Genomic DNA, 21,609 nt, shown 5'->3' on the forward strand with positions numbered 1-21,609 from the left:
GTGAGGACCTGCCTTACAGCAGGCCTACAAGTCCTCAGTCCAGCCTCTGTCAGCCTATTGCGGACAGTCTGAGTACTGATGGAGCATTCTTGGTGGAACTCGGGCAGTTGTTGTTGCCATCCTGTACCTGTTCCGCAGGTGTGAGGTTCAGATGTACCGATCCTGTGCAGGTGTTGTTACATGTGGTCTGCCACTGCGAGGACGATCAGCTGTCCTAGGCGCACTGTCTTAGGCATTTCACAGTACGGACATTTCAATTTATTGCCCTGGCCACATCTGCAGTCCTCATGCCTCCTTGCAGCATGCCTAATGCACGTTCACTCAGATGAGCAGGGACCCTGGGCATCTTTATTTTGGTGTTTTTCCAGTCAGTAGAAAGGCCTCTTTTAGTGTCCTAAATTTTCTGTGACCTTAATTGCCCACGGTCTGTAAGCTGTTAGTGTCTTAACGACTGTTCCGCAGGTGCATGTTCATTAATTGTTTATGGTTCATTGAACAAACATGGGAAACAGTGTTTAAACCCTTTACAATGAAGATCTGTGAAGTTATTTGGATTTTTACCAGTTATCTTTGAAAGACAGGGTCCTGAAAAAGGGACGTCTATTTTTTTGCTGAATTTATATGCATCACTGTCTGCAGTTTATGATTTGCAATGTTTGACCCAATAAGGTCAAACAAGGTCACTAGTTCCACTACACTGAAAAGTAGTTAAGCTAAAGCACTCGTATCAGGACTTTTAAAAAGTGCTTTTTATTCTCATTGATTAGGGCACAAGGAGCAAAGCCTACCTCTCATACCCACTCAGGCGACATTTGTTTTGGAAAAATAAAATACAAATAGTACTTGGGGAAGGAATTTGGTGTCAGATGTTGCTGATTGTGAATGTTGCAGATGCCATCTATTTTATGTCACTAGTTCCCCCCAACTCTCTTGTCTACTGAGCAGTGTGATCATCGCTGTCAAATGTCAGGTTTTGGGGTCAAGTCACTAAATCAAATTTCACTACTTGTAGATGTAAAGTATCTTGGGGTATCGTCCGGAATGTATTAGAGTGTTCTGGCCAAGACAGCGTGGGGGGGGGGGGGAACTGAGGCTAGAGGAGACTAAATGAATGTATTAGTGTGTTCTGGCCAAGACAGCGTGGGGGGGAACTGAGGCTAGAGGAGACTAAATTAATGTATTAGTGTGTTCTGGCCAAGACAGCGTGGGGGGGGAACTGAGTCTAGAGGAGACTGAATGAATGTATTAGTGTGTTCTGGCCAAGACATCGTGGGGGGAACTGAGGCTAGAGGAGACTAAATTAATGTATTAGTGTGTTCTGGCCAAGACAGCGTGGGGGGGAACTGAGGCTAGAGGAGACTAAATTAATGTATTAGTGTGTTCTGGCCAAGACATCGTGGGGGGAACTGAGGCTAGAGGAGACTAAATTAATGTATTAGTGTGTTCTGGCCAAGACAGCGTGGGGGGGAACTGAGGCTAGAGGAGACTAAATTAATGTATTAGTGTGTTCTGGCCAAGACATCGTGGGGGGAACTGAGGCTAGAGGAGAATAAATTAATGTATTAGTGTGTTCTGGCCAAGACAGTGTGGGGGGGAACTGAGGCTAGGAGACTAAATGAATGTATTAGTGTGTTCTGGCCAAGACAGTGTGGGGGGGAACTGAGGCTAGAGGAGACTAAATGATGAAGTACTACATTAGATATTGTTCTTCCTCCACTGGTCAAATCCAACTGTGGAGAAGAATAGAGCAGGCTGTAGGAGAGGGTGTAAGTTGAGAGGTTCAGCATCTGGTAGAACATTACCATATTAGAACATATGGGATAAAGAGGGACAATGAGATAATGCTCAATTCTTCACGTTAGTGTCATATGCATGCCAAATAGCATGTGGAATGGTCTGGTTGTGAGTAGCAGAAAGTTGGAGAAATGTACAGATGGAGATGCAGAGTGATATTTAGTGATAGGCATCTCAACTGAATAAAGTGTTTGAGCACAACTGTTTTCATGTTCTCCTGGTTCTTACTCTTACTGTACTTACTGTTAGTTGCGGTCATTCAATGCTTGCCCATAATCTCCCACCTATACAATAGCTTCCATTTTCCCAACCCATGCATCGTACACACTTCTCTGCCTCTTTTGCAGTACTCATTCCTCTTTAACAGATACTTGACATTGATCCTTGGTAGTAGTTTGAATCTTACCGGTTTAAAAATTATTATTATTTTTTTAAACGAGCCCACCCCCTCAGTCTTCTGAAGATAACGTGGAAAGGAAAGGTCATGGGATTGCCTCTGGTACAAGGCTTCAACAAGAGCATGAGGTGTTTGGCTCTGAAGATATCATCTGACCCCATCCGTGTCCTCGACCACAGTGTAAGTAAGACCCACTTGTCATCAGACACGTTTTCGACTAGTAGATACAAGGATGCATTTGATTTATTGACGTGATTAGTCATAATTCCTTGTCTTGAACTCCTTGCAAGTTTCCAACTTTTAAGCTTTAAATGACTAGACAGTCTTCCATCTCTCACAATGAGTCATCGTTAAACAATAGTCCAAGAAACAATAGGAAAACAAGTGTATAAGTTGTGATCATTTATTTCTTCAGGTCAAAAGGACATGTCAATATTTTTTTAAGATTACCTCAAAATGATGGATGACACCGAAGCTCCATTTCAAGCATATCAGTAACAAAAGGACATCTGCAGCGCTCACACTATAGTACATGTACCATTATAAAAATACGTGTTTGACCACCACAAGCTTTGAAGTAGACTAAATATTTTAGATTTCTGTAGTGTTTCAAGTGTTTGTTTCTATGACAACCCATGCCTATATGCACATAAATTCACAAGAGTTTAGGGTGCTCACACACACGCTTGTGCCACACACACAAAAAAGTATCTCACAGAAAAATTATGAATCAATATAGAAAGTAAGGCTTTCTGAAAACAGGTCCAACTATTAGGATCATGGCAAGAGGAAGAAGAGAAACTCCTCATCCCTCCAGCATCAAATAACAGAGATTATGGCCTCTTCTTAGTGGCGTCAATCCATGTCATTTTGTAACAACTCTCCTTGGTCCTGTAACAACTCTCCTTGGTCCTGTAACAACTCTCCTTGGTCCTGTAACAACTCTCCTTGGTCCTGTAACAACTCTCCTTGGTCCTGTAACAACTCTCCTTGGTCCTGTAACAATAATCCTTGTCTGGGTTGGCCTCTAGGTGGCGGTCTTGTCTGGGTTGGCCTCTAGGTGGCGGTCTTGTTGTAACCAAACAGACCCACTGGCAGGTACTTCACATGGGTGGGCCACTGGGCAGCCAGCTGGAAGAACTTGACATCGGTCCACTCCACACCGTCAACAGACACTGAAAAATAACCAATAGTTCCACGACTCCCATCTACAAGCACCTAAAAACAACCAATCATGTTGAAGCTGACCCTAGATGGGTTCAGCGTACCTTTTAGGCTGGTCTGCTGCTGCTTGGTAGAACAGATGAGTCTGGTGATGCCCTCAACCACCTGGCTTTTACAGTCTACATCCCTCTCTTTGGGCTTCTTGCCCAGGAATATGGTGGAGACTGTGGATATGGAAGACATTAACACACGGGGGGGGGGGGGGGGGGGGGGGGGGGGGGGGAGCATGTATCAATTGCAAGGTTCTCATTGTAGTTAGTTATTACATTTTCTACACTACATAAGGTGCTGGTGTGTTTACGGACATATTCAATCAATCCTTATCCCAGTCTGCTGTTCCCACATGCTTCAAGAGGGCCACCATTGTTCCTGTTCTCAAGAAAGCTAAGGTAACTGAGCTAAACAACTACCGCCCCATAGCACTCACTTCCGTCATCATGAAGTGCTTTGAGAGACTAGTCAAGGACCATATCACCTCCACGCTACCTGACAACCTAGACCCACTCCAATTTGCTTACCGCCCCAATAGGTCCACAGACGACGCAATCGCAACCACACTGCACACTGCCCTAACCCATCTGGACAAGAGGAATACCTATGTGAGAATGCTGTTCATCGACTACAGCTCAGCATTTAACACCATAGTACCTTCCAAACTCGTCATCAAGCTCGAGACCCTGGGTCTCGACCCCACCCTGTGCAACTGGGTACTGGACTTCCTGGCGGCCGCCCCCAGGTGGTGAGGGTAGGTAACAACATCTCCACCCTGCTGATCCTCAACACTGGGGCCCCACAAGGGTGCGTTCTGAGCCCTCTCCTGTACTCCTTGTTCACCCATGACTGTGTGGCCATGCACGCCTCCAACTCAATCATCATGTTTGCAGACGACACTACAGTGGTAGGCTCGATTACCAACAACGACGAGACTGCCTACAGGGAGGAGGTGAGGGCCCTCGGAGTGTGGTGTCAGGAAAATAACCTCACACTCAATGTCAACAAAACAAAGGAGATGATCGTGGACTTCAGGAAACAGCAGAGGGAGCACCCCCCTATCCACATCAATGGGACAGTAGTGGAGAGGGTAGTAAGTTTTAAGTTCCTCGGCGTACACATCATGGACAAACTGAAATGGTCCACCCTCAGGAGGCTGAAGAAATTTGGCTTGTCACCAAAAGCACTCAAACTTTTACAGATGCACAATCGAGAGCATCCTGTCGGGTTGTATCACCACCTGGTACGGCAACTGCTCTGCCCACAACCGTAAGGCTATCCAGAGGGTAGTGAGGTCTGCACAACGCATCACCGGGGGCAAACTACCTGCCCTCCAGGACACCTACACCACCCAGGTGCATCAAAGCAGGGACCGAGAGACTGAAAAACAGTTTCTATCGCAAGGCCATCAGACTGTTAAACAGCCACCACTAACATTGAGTGTCTACTGCCAAAATACTGACTCAACTCCAGCCACTTTAATAATGAAAAAATGATGTAAAAATGTATCACTAGCCACTTTAAACAATGCCACTTTATATAATGTTTACATACCCTACATTACTCATCTCAGATGTACAGTGGGGAGAACAAGTATTTGATAACCTGCAAAATCGTCAGTGTTTCCCCAAAAAATCCAGAAAATCACATTGTATGATTTTTAAGTAAATAATTAGCATTTTATTGCATGACATAGGTATTTGATCACCTACCAACCAGTAAGAATTCCGGCTCTCACACACCTGTTAGTTTTTCTTTAAGAAGTCCTCCTGTTCTCCACTCATTCATTACCTGTATTCACTGCACCTGTTTGAACTCGTTACCTGTATAAAAGACACCTGTCCACACACTCAATCAAACAGACTCCAACCTCTCCACAATGGCCAAGACCAGAGAGCTGTGTAAGGACATCCGGGATAAAATTGTAGACCTGCACAAGGCTGGGATGGGCTACAGGACAATAGGCAAGCAGCTTGGTGAGAAGGCAACAACTGTTGGCGCAATTATTAGAAAATGGAAGAAGTTCAAGATGACGGTCAATCACCCTCGGTCTGGGTATCCATGCAAGATCTCACCTCGTGGGGCATCAATGATCATGAGGAAGGTGAGGAATCAGCCCAGAACTACACGGCAGGACCTGGTCAATGACCTGAAGAGCGCTGGGACCACAGTCTCAAAGAAAACCATTAGTAACACACTACGCCATCATGGATTAAAATCCTCCAGCGCACGCAAAGGTCCCCCTGCTCAAGCCAGTGCATGTCCAGGCCCGTATGAAGTTTTCCAATGACCATCTGGATGATCCAGAGGAGGAATGGGAGAAGGTCATGTGGTCTGATGAGACAAAAATAGAGCTTTTTGGACTAAACTCCACTCGCCGTGTTTGGAGGAAGAAGAAGGATGAGTACAACCCCAAGAACACCATCCCAACCGTGAAACATGGAGGTGGAAACATCATTCTTTGGGGATGCTTTTCTGCAAAGGGGACAGGACGACTGCGCCGTATTGAGGGGAGGATGGATGGGGCCATGTATCGTGAGATCTTGGCCAACAACCTCCTTCCCTCAGTAAGAGCATTGAAGATGGGTCGTGGCTGGGTCTTCCAGCATGACAACGACCCGAAACACACAGCCAGGGCGAGTGGCTCCGTTAGAAGCATCTCAAGGTCCTGGAGTGGTCTAGCCAGTCTCCAGACCTGAACCAAATAGAACATCTTTGGAGGGAGCTGAAAGTCCGTATTGCCCAGCGACAGCCCCGAAACCTGAAGGATCTGGAGAAGGTTTGTATGGAGGAATGGGCCAAAATCCCTGCTGCAGTGTGTGCAAACCTGGTCAAGAACTACAGGAAATGTATGATCTCTGTAATTGCAAACAAAGGTTTCTGTATCAAATATTAAGTTCTGCTTTTCTGATGTATCAAATACTTATGTCATGCAATAAAATGCAAATTAATTACTTAAAAATCATACAATGTGATTTTCTGGATGTTTAGATTCCGTCTCTCACAGTTGAAGTGTACCAATGATACAAATTACAGACCTCTACATGCTTTGTAAGTAGGAAAACCTGCAAAATCGGCAGTGTATCAAATACTTGTTCTCCCCACTGTATATACTGTACTCGATACCATCTACTGCATCTTGCCTATGCCGTTCTGTATCATCAGTCATTCATATATTTTTATGTACATATTCTTCACCCCTTCACACTTGTGTGTATAAGGTATTTGTTGTGAAATTGTTAGGTTAGATTACTCATTGGTTATTACTGCATTGTCGGAACATCTGCTAACCATGTGTATGTGACAAATAAAATTTGATTTGGACAAACTGCATGTGGTGGACAGTCCGCTATTTCCCTACCCCTAGTCCAGCCGTTCTCCTCACCTTTCTTGTTCTTCTCCTTGGTGACCATGGTCATGGCCATGGTGTTGGCCTGGGGATGGTTCTCAGTGGAGCCCCCTCCTGGCAGCCTGCTGACCTGTAGGGAGCAGAAGGCACTCTTCAGCGTGTTCTTGGAGCCCTTGTCACACCGCTCCCCATCCTTCTTCCGCTCTGAGCATGTTGCTACCCAATAATCCACCGTCAGCCCAATGGTGTCCACCCCATGGGACATATTAGGGCTCCTGGTTGAGAGAGAGCGAGAGGCAGAGAGTGTAAGAAACAACTCTTGTTCAACAATGTACTAAAAACGTGGGTTTAACAGCAGGGATGGTAAGGAACTGTTCATGTCTGACTGTTGTATGCTGTGGTTGTCTTACACCAGTCCGCTGCTCAGGGAGGGAGATGGGGGTGTGGCAGCCTCTCTGGGCATCCCTGTGGGAGATCCATGAGATTGTGGGGAGGTAGAGGGAACAGCCAAGCTAACACTAACAGCCTCCTCAGTGTCTCCACCTGTAGGCCCAAATCAACACGGTTCTTAAAACTGCCCAGGGACAGTCAGGAGAGACAGTCAGGAGAGACAGTCAGGAGAGACAGTCAGGAGAGACAGTCAGGAGAGACAGTCAGGAGAGACAGTCAGGAGAGAAAGTTAAACATTAACAGACATTATAAACTGGGTGGTTCGAGCCCTGAGTGCTGATTGGCTGACAGCCGTGGTATATCAGACTGTATACCACGGGTATGACAAAACATTTATTTTTACTGCTCTAATTACATTGGTAACCAGTTTCTAATAGCAATAAGGCACCTCAGGGGTTTGTGGTATATGGCCAATATACCACGGCTAAGGACTGTATCCAGGGACGACGCGTTGTGTTGTGTGTAAGAACAGCCCTTAGCCGTGGTATATTGGCCTTCAGGCCTTATTACTTAAATAGGTAGTCCAGAAATATGAACCCACCTGAATACGCCAGAGTCGGTTCAATCAACCCTACTTTCACCACCTGTCTCACACACAGGGACCAGTTAGTTAGAATCAGCCTACCACTCCAGGGATGACTTGAGAATATTTTGGATATCCCTTATCTGTTGCTTTACATTGCTTAAATAAAAATTCAGGCTACAGGCATTATTTGCAAAATAGACTGTCTCAACATCAGTATCGCCGAAAACCATCAGTACTGATTTACTTACCCCAACGAAGGGAACAAACTTCTGGTAAGAGTCTTCGTCATATCTGGCAGGGTGAAAATAATGGCCAATAAAATATGTTATTCCTGGTTAACATTAAGGTCATATAAGTACATATAAGTCCACCCACCTCTTGTTCTCGCAGGTGAGCATGGCCTCAGCGATAGGTAACTGGTGTGTGACAGAGACGCTGCTGATGTACTGCCTGATCCTTGCTGCCACGTCCACTCCGTCTGCAGCTGGAGCCGACGGGTGGGGAACAGACAGTAAGGCTGAGAGCAAGCCTGACTGGATCTCAACTGTCCCCAAGCTAAAGAAGATGTGGGGCAGCTTGCACTTGTTTTCTAGTCTAATTGATATGTTGATCAAGTTCCCAAAGGCACATGCTTGAAGACTACCAGCTCAGTAGGACAAGTATTGTGCAGAGAGAGAGAGAGACAAAGAGAGAGATTTACTGGAGCGAGGGGGCTCCAGGCCGCTGAACAGATCTTTCCAGGCATTGTCCAGGAACACAGAACTGTAGCGAGGGTCCAGGGAGGCCAGGTGCTTGGCTACAGGGTGACAGCCTGGAGGCAGAGTAGAGGTAGCCACACAGTGAGTCACGGTTCATACACCCAACCCTCTCAGTACTGCAGCACTGAGCAGCCCACTGTACTGCAGCACTGAGCAGCACAATGTACTGAGCTTCAGCTGCATGGGGCATAATGAGTGAAGCAACTCACTGTCAGGAGGAGTTATCAGAACATGAGAGTGGGTGTTTTTGTAAATCTTTGTTTACGCGTCACCTGAATAGGCTTATAAATAAGCATTTCATAAACATAACTCTAGATATGTACCATACGGTGTCTCACAGCAGTCACACATATCTTCTAGACCCAAGCAATGTGTTAAACATCGCTCTCTCTTACCCAGGGGGACAACCAGGAAGTGGATGAGGCTGAGCCAATCGGATGTTTTGTTGGCCAGCTGACTGACAAAGAAGTGTAGGATGGCCCCCAGGTAGCTCTGTCCCCCTGCCACCACCACCTTGACCGGCGGCGGCGTGGACGAGTTACAGTTACAGCTGCAGGAAGGGGTCAGGTTACTGGAGCACATGTATAGAAGAGGCTCATCATAGGTCACCATTACTACACAATGAATTCAACACACACAAAGTGTGTCGAAATTGAACCGGCGGGTATTGATTCTTTGGCTACTCACAACTTCTGGATGCGTGTGAGGAGAGTGGTGAGGACAGCCTGAATTTCCACCCCACAGCAGGTACACACTACTGGTTGCTTCTGGGCCAGTAGCACCTCGGACACATACTGCACACGTTTACCAGAGGACACAAACATACAGACACATATTAACACAAATGTGCAAGTAAATATGTCCACAGGGAGTGGAGAAGTGAGGGACAATGCTGAAGATAGAAATGAAGGAGTGAATGGAGAATACCTGTCCCTGCCAATCACTGGTGTTGACCAGGACTAGGCTGTCTGGTAGGGCAGTGTCTGAGGAGAAGACCAGATTCAGCTGGTCATACACAGCCTTCCTGGGCACCTACCAACACACACACACACACACAAGTTAAATACTGGGTGCACACATGCTTCAATGAAATAGATCAACACAACAGAATCACTACCAGTCAGAATCACCCCCTGCAAACAGAGAATCCCCATTTAAAGACTTAAAGACTCCAGGGTGAGTATGGGTACGGACTAGTGGACTGGCTCTGGTTAGGGGTCACCTGTGGGGTGCGGCTGAGCTCTGGTGACCTCTCGCTGTCAGAGCTGTTGGTGCGTTCGCTCAGTGGTTTGGACAGCGCTCGCCTCTCCTTCATTGGCGTCCCACGTCTCTGCCTGGGTGTGTGCCCACCATTCAACCTGGAACACACACACAGTCAGTGCCCACACAGACACTATGACAGAAAGTGTGGAGTGCATGTGTGGCACTGACAGGTAGTGTGTGTCTCCACATGCTTCCCATCCAAAACAGTTTGGAACAGTTTGGTGCATATATTAAGATGACATTTTGTTACGTTTTTGTTTGTTTTGGTCTCCAGCAATGTTTTTTTCAGAAACCAAAGTTGACGCCCCTCCGTCAGTCAATGGTCAACAGTAGGGATTCTTCAATAAAGTCTTTGTTGTCATTCAACTCGAGACGACTCGTTTTCATGCACATTTTTTCATTAAGAAATACTGTACCAAACATCTTAGTTAGATGTAAAATTGTGCGACTACGATCTCCTCTGGAAAAACTTCGAAATGAATGACAGATTACTTGATGGACAAACAGTACTATTGACACTTTTTTTTAAAATTTCAGGCGAACGTATTTTAAAGGAGTATGCGAGCACACTCGTTCAGTTTTAGGCGCCTGCGAACCAAAGCATGTGGGAGATTTTAGACTGACCTGGGGGAGGGCATGGTGGTGTGGCTCTCACTGTTGCTGCTCCTCAGTTCCCTCGTCGGGGTCCTGGGTAGCTTCTCTGGGACAGAGACAGTGATGCAGGCGGTTGTCTCCAGTAACCCCTTCGGATCAATCAGCTCCTAAACAAACCAACAGACTAGTGATGGGAAGTTCGGCTCTTTACTGACTCCGGTCTTTTCAACTCATTCAGTCAAAAGAACAGATCTTTTGACTCATTTCGTTCATTTGAGTCATTACTTCTTAGGGCTGAGATCCCGTTAACGGGATCGATATGACAACAGCCAGTGAATGTGCAGGACGCCAAATTCAGACAACAGAAATCTCATAATTAAAATTCATACATACAAGTATCTTACAAGTATCTTATACCATTTTAAAGGTAATCTTGTTGTTTCAAATATGCTTTACAGTGAAAGCACCCCAAACAATTATGTTAGGTCAGAGCCAAGTCACAGAAAAACACAGCCATTTTTCCAGCCAAAGAGTGGAGTCACAAAAATCAGAAATATAATTAATCACTAACCTCTGATGATCTTCATCAGATGACACTCATAGGACTTCATGTTACACAATACATGTATCATTTGCTCGATAAAGTTCATATTTATATAAAACAATCTCAGTATACATTGGCACGTTATGTTCAGTAGTTCCAAAAACATCCAGCGATTTTACAGAGAGCCACATTAATTTACAGAAATACTCATTATAAATGTTGATGAAAATACAAGTGTTATACATGGAACTGTAGATAAGCTTCTCCTTAATGCAACCGCTGTGTCAGATTTCAAAAAAGCTTTACGGAAAAAGCACACCATGCAATAATCTGAGTACAGAGTTCAGAGCCCAAACAAGCCGAAAAGATATCAGCCATATTGTGCAGTCAACAGAAGTCAGAAATAACATTATATATAACATTATATATTCACTTAATATTCACTTACCTTTGAAGATCTTCATCCGAATACACTCCCAGGAATCCCAGTTCCACAATAAATGTTTGTTTTGTTCAATAATGTCCATCATTTATGTCCAAATAGCTACTTTTGTTGGCACGTTTTGTAATCAAATCCAAAGTCACGAAGCGCGGTCACTAGTTGCAGACGAAATGTCAAAAAGTTCCATTACAGTCTGTAGAAACATGTCAAACGATGTATAGAATCAATCTTTAGGATGCTTTTAACATAAATCTTCAATAATGTTCCAACCGGAGAATTCCTTTGTCTTCGGAAATGCAATGGAACGGGAGCTACCTCTCACGTGAACGAGCGTCACGAGTTTGTGGCACTCTGCCAGACCACTGACTCAAAGAGCCCGCATGAGCCCCTCCTTTACAGTAGAAGCCTCAAACAAGTTTCTAAAGACGGTTGACATCTAGTGGAAGCCTTAGGAAGTGCAACATGACCAATATCCCACTGTATCTTCAATAGGGAATGAGTTGAATATCGACCAACCTCAGATTTCCCACTTCCTGGTTGGATTTTTTCTCAGTTTTTTTCCTGCCATATGAGTTCTGTTATACTCACATACATCATTCAAACAGTTTTAGAAACTTCAGAGTGTTTGCTATCCAAATATACTAATAACATGCATATATTAGCAACTGGGACTAAGTAGCAGGTAGATTACTCTGGGAACCTCTGGGCACCTTATTCATCCAAGCTACTCAATACTGCCCCCAGCCATAAGAAGTTTTAACATTCAGAGCATACAGGACCCATACTCGACACCTACGATGAAATACGAGCCGCTCGTACACATGTTGTTCACCATAGGGGGCTTTGTTGGAGCTGTCATTTGTGATCAGATGATTTCAAGATGCATTTAAAACAAGGTCTAGACTCTTGGTGGAATGCAAATTGCAGCCCCCCCCAAAATATTCGTTCTCATGTTCTTGTTGAGCAGAGGCTGTGTATGTTTCGGTTTTACAAAGCTGTGTCCCTCATAACATTCAATAATCAAATATTTGAAGTAATTCTTGCACCATGCGATCAATGATCAGTTCTTAACATGGATTTTTCTTCTCTATGCTCATGATCTCTTTTTCTGTGCATCTATGACAGACAGCTGATGGTAGGAGCAGGTCTCTGGAGCTGCTGTCGGAGAAGCGTGTATTAACCCTGCTGTACAACTAGAAAATCAAACTAACTACTATAATGAAAGTCACTCCAAAAAAAACTAATCATGACTAGAGTCCGGTAAAAAAAAAAAAAAAAGAGTTGTTTGCGAACTGCACATCACTACAACAGATAGCCAGACAGACAACCAATAGACAACCAATAGACAGACAGACAGACAGACAGCAACACATAACACTGAAATGCACAGGACACCAATGAGAGAGGGAGAGTAAGAGAGCAGAGAAAAAGAGTGTGTGTGGGGAGTTGGATGGTCTCACCTGAGTGTCTGTCTTAGAGTCATCCAGGTTGCGGGAGCGAGTGCAGTTCATCTTGCCTGATTGGGGCTGATCTCCTTGCTGCAAGTCAGACAGCAAGAAAACAGTGGTCAGACAGCAGGAAAACAGTGGTCATTGGGAGTGGACTTAGATGACCAGCTAACTGTACTTTGCTCCAACTCTACTCCAACTCTAGCTATACTCTACTCTACTCTACTCGTACTCTACCTGTACTCTGCTCTACCTGTACTCTGCTCTACCTGTACTCTGCTCTACCTGTACTCTGCTCCAACTGTGCTCTACTCTACCTGTGCTCTACCTGTGCTCTACTCTACCTGTGCTCCAACTGTACTCTACTCGTGCTCTGCTCCTACTCCAACTGTGCTCTACTCTACCTGTGCTCCAACTGTACTATACCCTACTCTGCTCCAACTGTACTGTACCCGTGCTCCAACTGTGCTCTACTCTACCTGTGCTCTACTCTACCTGTGCTCTACTCTACCTGTGCTCTACTCTACCTGTGCTCCAACTGTACTATACCCTACTCTGCTCCAACTGTACCCGTGCTCCAACTGTGCTCTACTCTGCTGTACTCTACCCTGCTTCAACTGTGCTCATACTCTGCTCCAACTGTACTCATACTCTGCTCCAACTGTACCCGTGCGCCAACTGTACTCATACTCTGCTCCAACTGTACTCATACTCTGCTCCAACTGTACCCGTGCTCCAACTGTGCTCTACTCTGCTGTACTCTACCCTGCTTCAACTGTGCTCATACTCTGCTCCAACTGTACTCTTCTCCAACTGTACTCACTGGGCTCAGGGTGTCTTTGGGCAGACTGCACCTGCTGTTCAGACTGCCAAACTCGGTCTGCGAGCTGGACTGGGATATGCCCTCAAAGAAGGGCCTGGAGGGTCAGAGAGAGTAGAGGTCACCAGAGTTCTGTTAGGTGGATGTTTGTGAGAACATACATGTGTTAGCTACAGATAAGTCCGGTGTGTCATGACCTGAGCTTGGGTTTGGGTGTGCTGAGGATGCTGTCTGTCTCCTCCATCTCTGGGCCGCTGTCACTGTGGTTGTACATCTCTAGACTGTCATAGAGCTCATCCAGGTCCTCCTCCACATCACGGATGTGCTCTTGGGACACGTCCTTCAGGCCAAAGTCCACCTCATCAGACACTTTAAACCTCTTCAACAAGGCCACAAACTTCTGCTTGATGTTGGGCTGCCGGGTTAAAGGAACACATAGATATGAAATGGTGTGACTAGAAGAGTGGCAGGTAGTCACAACAGCAAAGACAGACAGATCAGTAGACGTAATGCTTACATGACCTCTGGTGATGGAGGCTGCAGAGGTGAGTTTGTGTCTGTGCTTCTTCTTCCTCATGTCATCTTCTTCGTCGAACAGATACTGAAACAGAGGGAGGATCAACTTAGTGGTCAAACTGGACAGGCCCCCCATCAAACTGGACAGGCACCCCATCAAACTGGACAGGCACCCCATCAAACTGGACAGGCACCCCATCAAACTGGACAGGCACCCCATCAAACTGGACAGGCACCCCATCAAACTGGACAGACACCCCATCAAACTGGACAGACACCCCATCAAACTGGACAGACACCCAATCAAACTGGACAGACACCCCATCAAACTGGACAGACACTCCATCCAAACCCATCCCCCCTCCTCCTCACCTGGATGTGAGCAGGGTCATCACTCCCGTCCTGCTCTGATGAATAGCTCTCTTCCTCTTCCTCCGAGTAGTTGTCAATGTCAGGGGAGCGGTCTGTGAGTTACAGGGAGCCAGAGAAGAGATACGTAATGTATAGGTGTAGGATAAGGAGATGAGGGGCGGGGAAGAAGGGGGAGGAGAAAATTATGAGGGGGAGGGGACGTGAATACATTATGATGAGAATAGTATGTAAACCTGGTGTTTCGTGGGTAAGGCAGTGGCTGATTGGAGGGTTAAACCTGGTGTTACGTGAGTAAGCCAGTGGCTGATTGGATGGTTAAACCTGGTGTTACGTGAGTAAGCCAGTGGCTGATTGGATGGTTAAACCTGGTGTTACGTGAGTAAGCCAGTGGCTGATTGGATGGTTAAACCTGGTGTTACGTGAGTAAGGCAGTGGCTGATTGGATGGTTAAACCTGGTGTTACGCGGGTAAGGCAGTGGCTGATTGGATGGTTAAACCTGGTGTTACGTGAGTAAGGCAGTGGCTGATTGGATGGTTAAACCTGGTGTTACGTGGGTAAGGCCGTGGCTGATTGGATGATTCCACTCACTGACCATGGTGTGGTACTGGTACCTACATGTTGAACTGTTCAATACATGACATTGTGGATACTTACAAACAATTCTATACAAGCACATTGCCCATTGTTAAAAACCTTTCTTGGGTCCATGTTGAAGGCCTTTGGGTCTCCCTTACCTGACAGTTTGGCCTTGGACACCTCGTAGTCGATGGGCTGGCTGGAGAGCGAGTAGACCCTCATCTCAGCCACAGTCACAGCCGTGTCCTTCACTGTGGTGTGGAGAGCCAACACACGGGCTCCCTCACTGGGATGCTGCATTACCTGGGGAGGAGGTGGGGGGAGAAAAGAGAGAGACAATGGGGGGGTAACAATTATAAAAGAGGGGAAGAGGGGGAAACGACAAGAGACGAAAGAGATAGTAGTGTAGATGCAGGATGCAGGATGGCGTTTTATACAAACAAAAGCCTCAATGATCGTAATTATTGCAGCTAACAGCTGGGGTGAGGTGAAGCCCTCTTACCTCTGCCATGTTGATAAGGCCCAGAGCCAGGGTCTTATAGCCCAGAATGGTGCGGTTCTTGTACCTCTTCCTCCTCTGCAACATGATCTGCAGTCTGTTGGCATCTCGTTTCAAAAAATGTGGATACTGGAGGAAGTAAAGATGGTGAGGTTGACAGAATCAGAGAGGCACTGGAAATATAGTCTTTGGAAATTTTAAAAAGCATCTGCCTCTCGTCCACACACCATTTGCATACGCATAACTGTCTGTGCAAAACCCCCAGGGTAACTCACTTGCAAGGAGAATGTCAGCTGAAGATCAGTCTCAGTAAGTCCAGCCGATGCCAACAGGATCTCATTGGAACGTAAAATGCGCTTTGATCCCTAAGAGGATATTCCACACGTTATACATCTCCTTATACATCTCCTTATACATCCTTATACATCTCCTTATACATCTCCTTATACATCTCCTTATACATCCTTATACATCTCCTTATACATCTCCTTATACATCTCCTTATACATCCTTATACATCTCCTTATACATCTCCTTATACATCTCCTTATACATCCTTATACATCTCCTTATACATCTCCTTATACATCCTTATACATCTCCTTATACATCCTTATACATCTCCTTATACATCCTTATACATCTCCTTATACATCTCCTTATACATCTCCTTATACATCCTTATACATCTCCTTATACATCTCCTTATACATCTCCTTATACATCTCCTTATACATCCTTATACATCTCCTTATACATCCTTATACATCTCCTTATACATCCTTATACATCTCCTTATACATCTCCTTATACATCTCCTTATACATCTCCTTATACATCTCCTTATACATCCTTATACATCTCCTTATACATCCTTATACATCTCCTTATACATCCTTATACATCTCCTTATACATCTCCTTATACATCTCCTTATACATCTCCTTATACATCTCCTTATACATCTCCATGGATCAACAAGTTCTGACCAGTCACTTGTGTAGAGTTATAAACACTAAAAAAAGTACTTCTGCAAAACATCCTACTACTGTACATCTATGTATACTTTGTGGAAGGGGGAATGTGAAGAGGGTCACCTGGAGTTTGACTGCAATGACAACAGAGGTTAGGTCTCGGTCCAGCTCCTGAAGCATCAGCAGCTTCTTCAGGGTAACAGTGAAGAGCCTGGGTTTGGAGAAAAGGGGATATTCATATTTATCTGTTTAGTCTGAACCAACTACACGAGGGAAGAAAGTATCAGTCTAGTCTTTGACAATGACACGTGTTTTTTTACTCACTAAAGCATTAGAGAGAGAGAGAGAGAGAGACAGAGAGACTGGTGAGGGTTACCAGTGAACAGCTGATTGGGTTAGGAGATGTCTGGGTAATAATTTATATATTTAATAAAACCATGCCAAAGACATGGCACTGGAGGCTAAATAGAAATAGATAAAGTGATTATAAGCCACCCAGGCTCCTTCTTAATTGCATTTGTACAAATAGATAACACATGATGAGGTGCATTCTCCTTTAAATAAGGACTTTACTGAGAATCAGAACTAGAGGGAGGAAACAAGAGTTACCCCAGCATCAAGTCAAGGCCAAAAGCCCAGCTTCAAGGTTCTATACATGAAAGAAAGAAAAACATTTCGTGTACGGACCATTTTAAGAGAAAAAAATCATTTTCATCCAGCTCTTCTTCAAATCCACGCACATCCTCTCTCCATTTTCCCTGCCAGAGAGCAACCCCGCAGGCAGCCTTGACCCTTCAGAGGGGTCCGTCTACAGTCCACACACCACCCCCACTCCTAACCCCTCTTCTCTATTGCTACAAGACAAAAAGCAGTATCAGAAAAATGTGTAGCATTGGTAACATTTAAATCATTTGTTAGACGTCGTAATGGACGAGTAGGCTCTGCTTAGCAACAGTCTGTAGGCGTATACATGTAGGAAGAAGTAATAATTAGCCAATCGTTTATGTTGCTTCTACTCAGTATGTGCTGTATAATTATTTATTCTGACAGCATGTTGTCTTCCTGTGGGGTTTAGGAGCAGCTGTCTATGGCACCCTGCCTGCCCAACTGCTCAGGGATATGTTGATTTGGAGCCTTTACATCCTGGTCAGTTAAGATCTTGGACTCCTTCTTCATGATCCTCCAAACATTGTTTTTCATTATACAGTTGAATGTTCTCTTCCTTTAAAAAGGGTCGATCTGCCACTTCTATATACATTTCTAGTCTTTTAAATCAATGATATACAGTGCATTCAGACCCCTTGACTTTTTCCACACTTGGTTACATTACAGCCCTACTCTAAAATGGATTCAATAATTTTTTTCTCTCATCAATCTACACACAATACCCCATAATGACAAAGCAAAAACAGGTTTAGAAATGTTTGCTAATTTATTAAAAATAAATCGCATTTAAATAAGTATTCAGACCCTTTACTCAGTACTTTGTTGAAGCACCTTTGGCAGCGATTACAGCCTCAAGTGTTCTTGGGTATGAAGCTTGGAACACCTGTATTTGGGGAGTTTCTCCCATTCTTCTCTGCAGATCCTCTCAAGCTCTGTGTGGTTGGATGGGGAGCGTAGCTGCACAGCTATTTTCAGGTCTCTCCAGAGATGTCCGGGCTCGGGTTGGGCCACTCAAGGACATTCAGAGACTTGTCCCGAGACTTGTCCCGAAGCCACTCCTGTGTTGTCTTGGCTGTGTGCTTAGGGTCATAACTCCTGTTGGAAGGTGAACCTTCGCCCCAGTCTGAAGTCCTGAGCGCTCTGGAGCAGATTTTCATCAAGGATCTCTCTGTACTTTGCTCTGTTCATCTTTCCCTCTATTCTGACTAGTATCCCAGTCCCTCCCGCTGAAAAACATCCCCACAGCATGATGCTGCCAGCACCATACTTAACAGTAGGGATGGTGCCAGTTTTCCTCCAGACGTGACACTTGGCATTCAGGCCAAAGTGTTCAATCTTGGTTTCATCCGACCAGAGAATCTTGTTTCTCGTGGTCTGAGAATCCTTTAGGTGCCTTTTGGCGAACTCCAAGCAGGCTGTCATTTGCCTTTTACTGAGGAGTGGCTTCCATCTAACCACTCTACCATAAAGGCCTGAATAGTGCAGTGCTGCAGAGATGGTTGTCCTTCTGTAAGGTTCTCCCATCTCCACAGAGGAACTCTGGAGCTCTGTCGGAGTGACCATCGGGTTCTTGGTCACCTCCCTGACCAAGGCCCTTCTCCCCCGATTGCTCAGTTTTGCTGGGCGGTCAGCTCTAGGAAGAGTCTAGGTGGTTCCGAACTTCTTCCATTTAAGAATGATGGAGGCCACTGTGTTCTTGGAGACCTTCAATGCTGCAGAAATTGTTTGGTACCTTTCCACAGATCTATGCCTTGACACAATCCTGTCTAGCATTTCCTTCGACCTCATGGCTTGGTTTTTGCTCTGACATGCACTGTCATCTGGAGGGACCTTATATAGACAGGTGTGTGTGTGTTTCCAAATCATATCCAATCAATTTAAATTTACCACAGGTGGACTCCAATCAAGTTGTAGAAACATCTCAAGGATGATAAATGGGAACAGGATGCACCTGAGCTCAATTTCGAGTCTCATAGCAAAGGGTCTGAATACTTTGGTAAGTAAGGTATTTTTTTGTAATAAAATTAGCAAACATTTCTAAAAAACATTTTTGCTATGTCATTATGGGGTATTGTGTGTAGATTCATTTTAAAAAATTCCCTCATCAATTTTAGAATTAGGCTGTAATGTAACAAAATGTGAAAAATGTCAAGGGGGCTGAATACTTTCCAAATGCACTGCACAGTATAAACCCATTGAGTCTTGTGTTGAAGAATAACTCAAATACCTCATGAGCTTATCTCAACTGTCATATTCTATCAGAACCCAAAATATAAGCCTGCTTATCCTATTGTTTGTAAACAATGTAATTGTGAACTAACACTATATAGCCTCAAAGCAGAGTTAAACCTATCATTTTGTTCTCATGGATGATAAGTCCTTGCATCCATAGCGGTCTATGAACTTGAGCCCCATCCCTCTACTGTTTTCCAAAACAATGGTGGGGTGTTCACTTTATTATGGTTTGAATTTAGGATTTCCCCTTTAAAAGACACTCCCTAATATTCACTACCAGCAGCCTACCACAACCCGCTAATTGTATCAATGTGACTACTACACTTTGCAGTCGTTTTTATTTTATTTAGGCAGGCAAGTCACCTGAATATTCATATTTACAGTCAATTGCAGCACTGCAAGTTGCATTATTCCAAATCAAATACAGAAATAGGCCTCTGCTGTTATTTTAACTTGAATAATATTATTATTTGATGTTATTTTCATGAACGCATTAATTTGTTGAACTTGTATTCTACCTAGGTCTACATAACTTCTCTCGTGGTGGGGAAACAGGTGACTTCGTCCCACTGATTCAACGGTATACCTAGACTACGTCTGACCGCAGAAGCCGATGCTATGTAGCAACTTCTTTATAATAATGTCATCCGATTACGATTGAAAACCTTGACTGTCAGAATCAGATGTTATCAGGGCACTTCAAAACGCCAAGTTTTTAGACGGTCATACCTGGGCACACAGCTTGGAGATGAGCGATCAATTTCCCAGGTTGCATACAGGTTCATTTGAACCGGACGGTTCGGGGAGATAGTTACTGTCTTGGACGGCTGCATATGTGGAGATGGCGTGCACCCAATCCGCGGGAGACCCCCTCTCTCCGACATATTGAAGGTGTTTTAGATGTGGAAGAAAAATACCTTTCATTCAGTTTCCCGAATTGTGCATACCGATATTTTCAGCACACTCGGATGCTTTAAATTGCGCTTTCATATACAGAATTCCATTACTTCTTGTTTGTTTTTCTGTTCTGCAGTCCACATTTGATGCGATTAGGTCAAAAGTTCGATGTTTTTCATAGCAGGAAGCGGAAATTTCTTCTCCGGGGAGCACAACTGAATAGCTACGCCTCTCGTTAAAGATGCACTCCAGTCCTGGCAACAGTTCTTCTCAATAATATTAATGTGAGAGTTAGGGCGTCAGAGCAGGTGCATATGGTTTGCGTGCGTGCGTTCTCTCTCTCACACACGCCCGCATAGAGAGCTATTATTGTAACGCCAGCGTCTCAGAGCTGCCACACACACTAAGGAAAGGAGAGGAGGCATGATACCAGCAGAGTCATCCCAATTGGAACATCAGTGTATCCTACTCGTTGATAATTATAGCCTACATCTTACAATGCTCATTATGACCCCGTAGACATCTTATAAGACATTCGATGTTTCATGTAATTTTAATAAAACAAGGTTTCACCCAATAGAAACCTACAAATCTTTTTATGATATCTATTGCTTATAAGGTTGAGATAGCCAACATGTGATTGTGGAACTTTAAAGCAGTGGCTGTGTTAGATTAAGAAAATGAATGATCCGGAAAAGCAAAACTTACTTTATCGGATCAGAATCACCTTTATTTGGCAAACACATTTGCATATATGAATTTGACTTGTTGAAATGGTGCTGTCACAATAAACAGAATATACAGACAGACGATAAACAGGATATACTGACGATAAACAGGATATACAGACGATAAACAGGATATACAGACGATAAACAGGATATACATACAGACACAAGACAGGATATACAGACAGATGATAAACAGGATATGCAGACGATAAACAGGATATACAGACAGATGATAAATAGGATATACAGACAGATGACAAACAGGATATACTGATGATAAACAGGATATACAGATTATAAAAAGGATATACAGACAGACGATAAACAGGATATACAGATGATAAAAAGGATATACAGACAGGCGATAAACAGGATACACAGACAGACGATAAACAGGATATACAGACGATAAACGGCATATACAGACAGACGATAAACAGGATATACAGACGATAAACAGGACATACAGACGATAAACAGGATACACAGACAGATGATAAACAGGATATACAGACGATAAACAGGATATACAGACGATAAAC

At 44.4% G+C, this 21,609-nt stretch overlaps 1 protein-coding gene across 1 annotated transcript; it reads right to left on the reverse strand.

The window, feature by feature from the left end:
* Positions 1 to 2,581: 2,581 nt before the first annotated feature.
* Positions 2,582 to 20,741, reverse strand: pacs1a (phosphofurin acidic cluster sorting protein 1a). The gene is made up of 23 exons (XM_036968093.2): positions 20,169 to 20,741; positions 16,662 to 16,749; positions 15,840 to 15,929; positions 15,568 to 15,693; positions 15,224 to 15,368; positions 14,489 to 14,580; positions 14,118 to 14,201; positions 13,798 to 14,015; positions 13,604 to 13,697; positions 12,793 to 12,870; positions 10,377 to 10,513; positions 9,712 to 9,847; positions 9,417 to 9,521; positions 9,177 to 9,283; positions 8,885 to 9,039; positions 8,432 to 8,542; positions 8,107 to 8,215; positions 7,980 to 8,022; positions 7,747 to 7,789; positions 7,166 to 7,298; positions 6,792 to 7,030; positions 3,460 to 3,579; positions 2,582 to 3,366 (listed from the first exon to the last, which is right to left on the reverse strand). Exons 1-23 carry the CDS (start codon positions 20,321 to 20,323, stop codon positions 3,248 to 3,250), a joined length of 2,727 nt encoding a protein of 908 aa, XP_036823988.2. The 5' UTR covers positions 20,324 to 20,741; the 3' UTR covers positions 2,582 to 3,247.
* Between the last annotated feature and the right edge of the window lie 868 nt (positions 20,742 to 21,609).

The sequence above is a fragment of the Oncorhynchus mykiss genome, chromosome 29, assembly GCF_057628025.1.
Source record: "Oncorhynchus mykiss isolate SJ-2025 chromosome 29, ASM5762802v1, whole genome shotgun sequence".
Classification (NCBI taxonomy): Eukaryota; Metazoa; Chordata; class Actinopteri; order Salmoniformes; family Salmonidae; genus Oncorhynchus; species Oncorhynchus mykiss.

What these genes read in the sequence shown, in the direction of transcription:
- pacs1a (XM_036968093.2), bottom strand. Translation starts at nt 20,323, where the DNA reads ATGTCGGAGAGAGGGGGTCTCCCGCGGATTGGGTGCACGCCATCTCCA. An exon ending in GCCTTATCAACATGGCAGAG is followed by an intron (nt 15,369 to 15,567) that starts GTAAGAGGGCTT and finishes CCTCCTCCCCAG; the next exon opens with GTAATGCAGCATCCCAGTGA. An exon ending in ACACCCAAACCCAAGCTCAG is followed by an intron (nt 13,698 to 13,797) that starts GTCATGACACAC and finishes CTGACCCTCCAG; the next exon opens with GCCCTTCTTTGAGGGCATAT.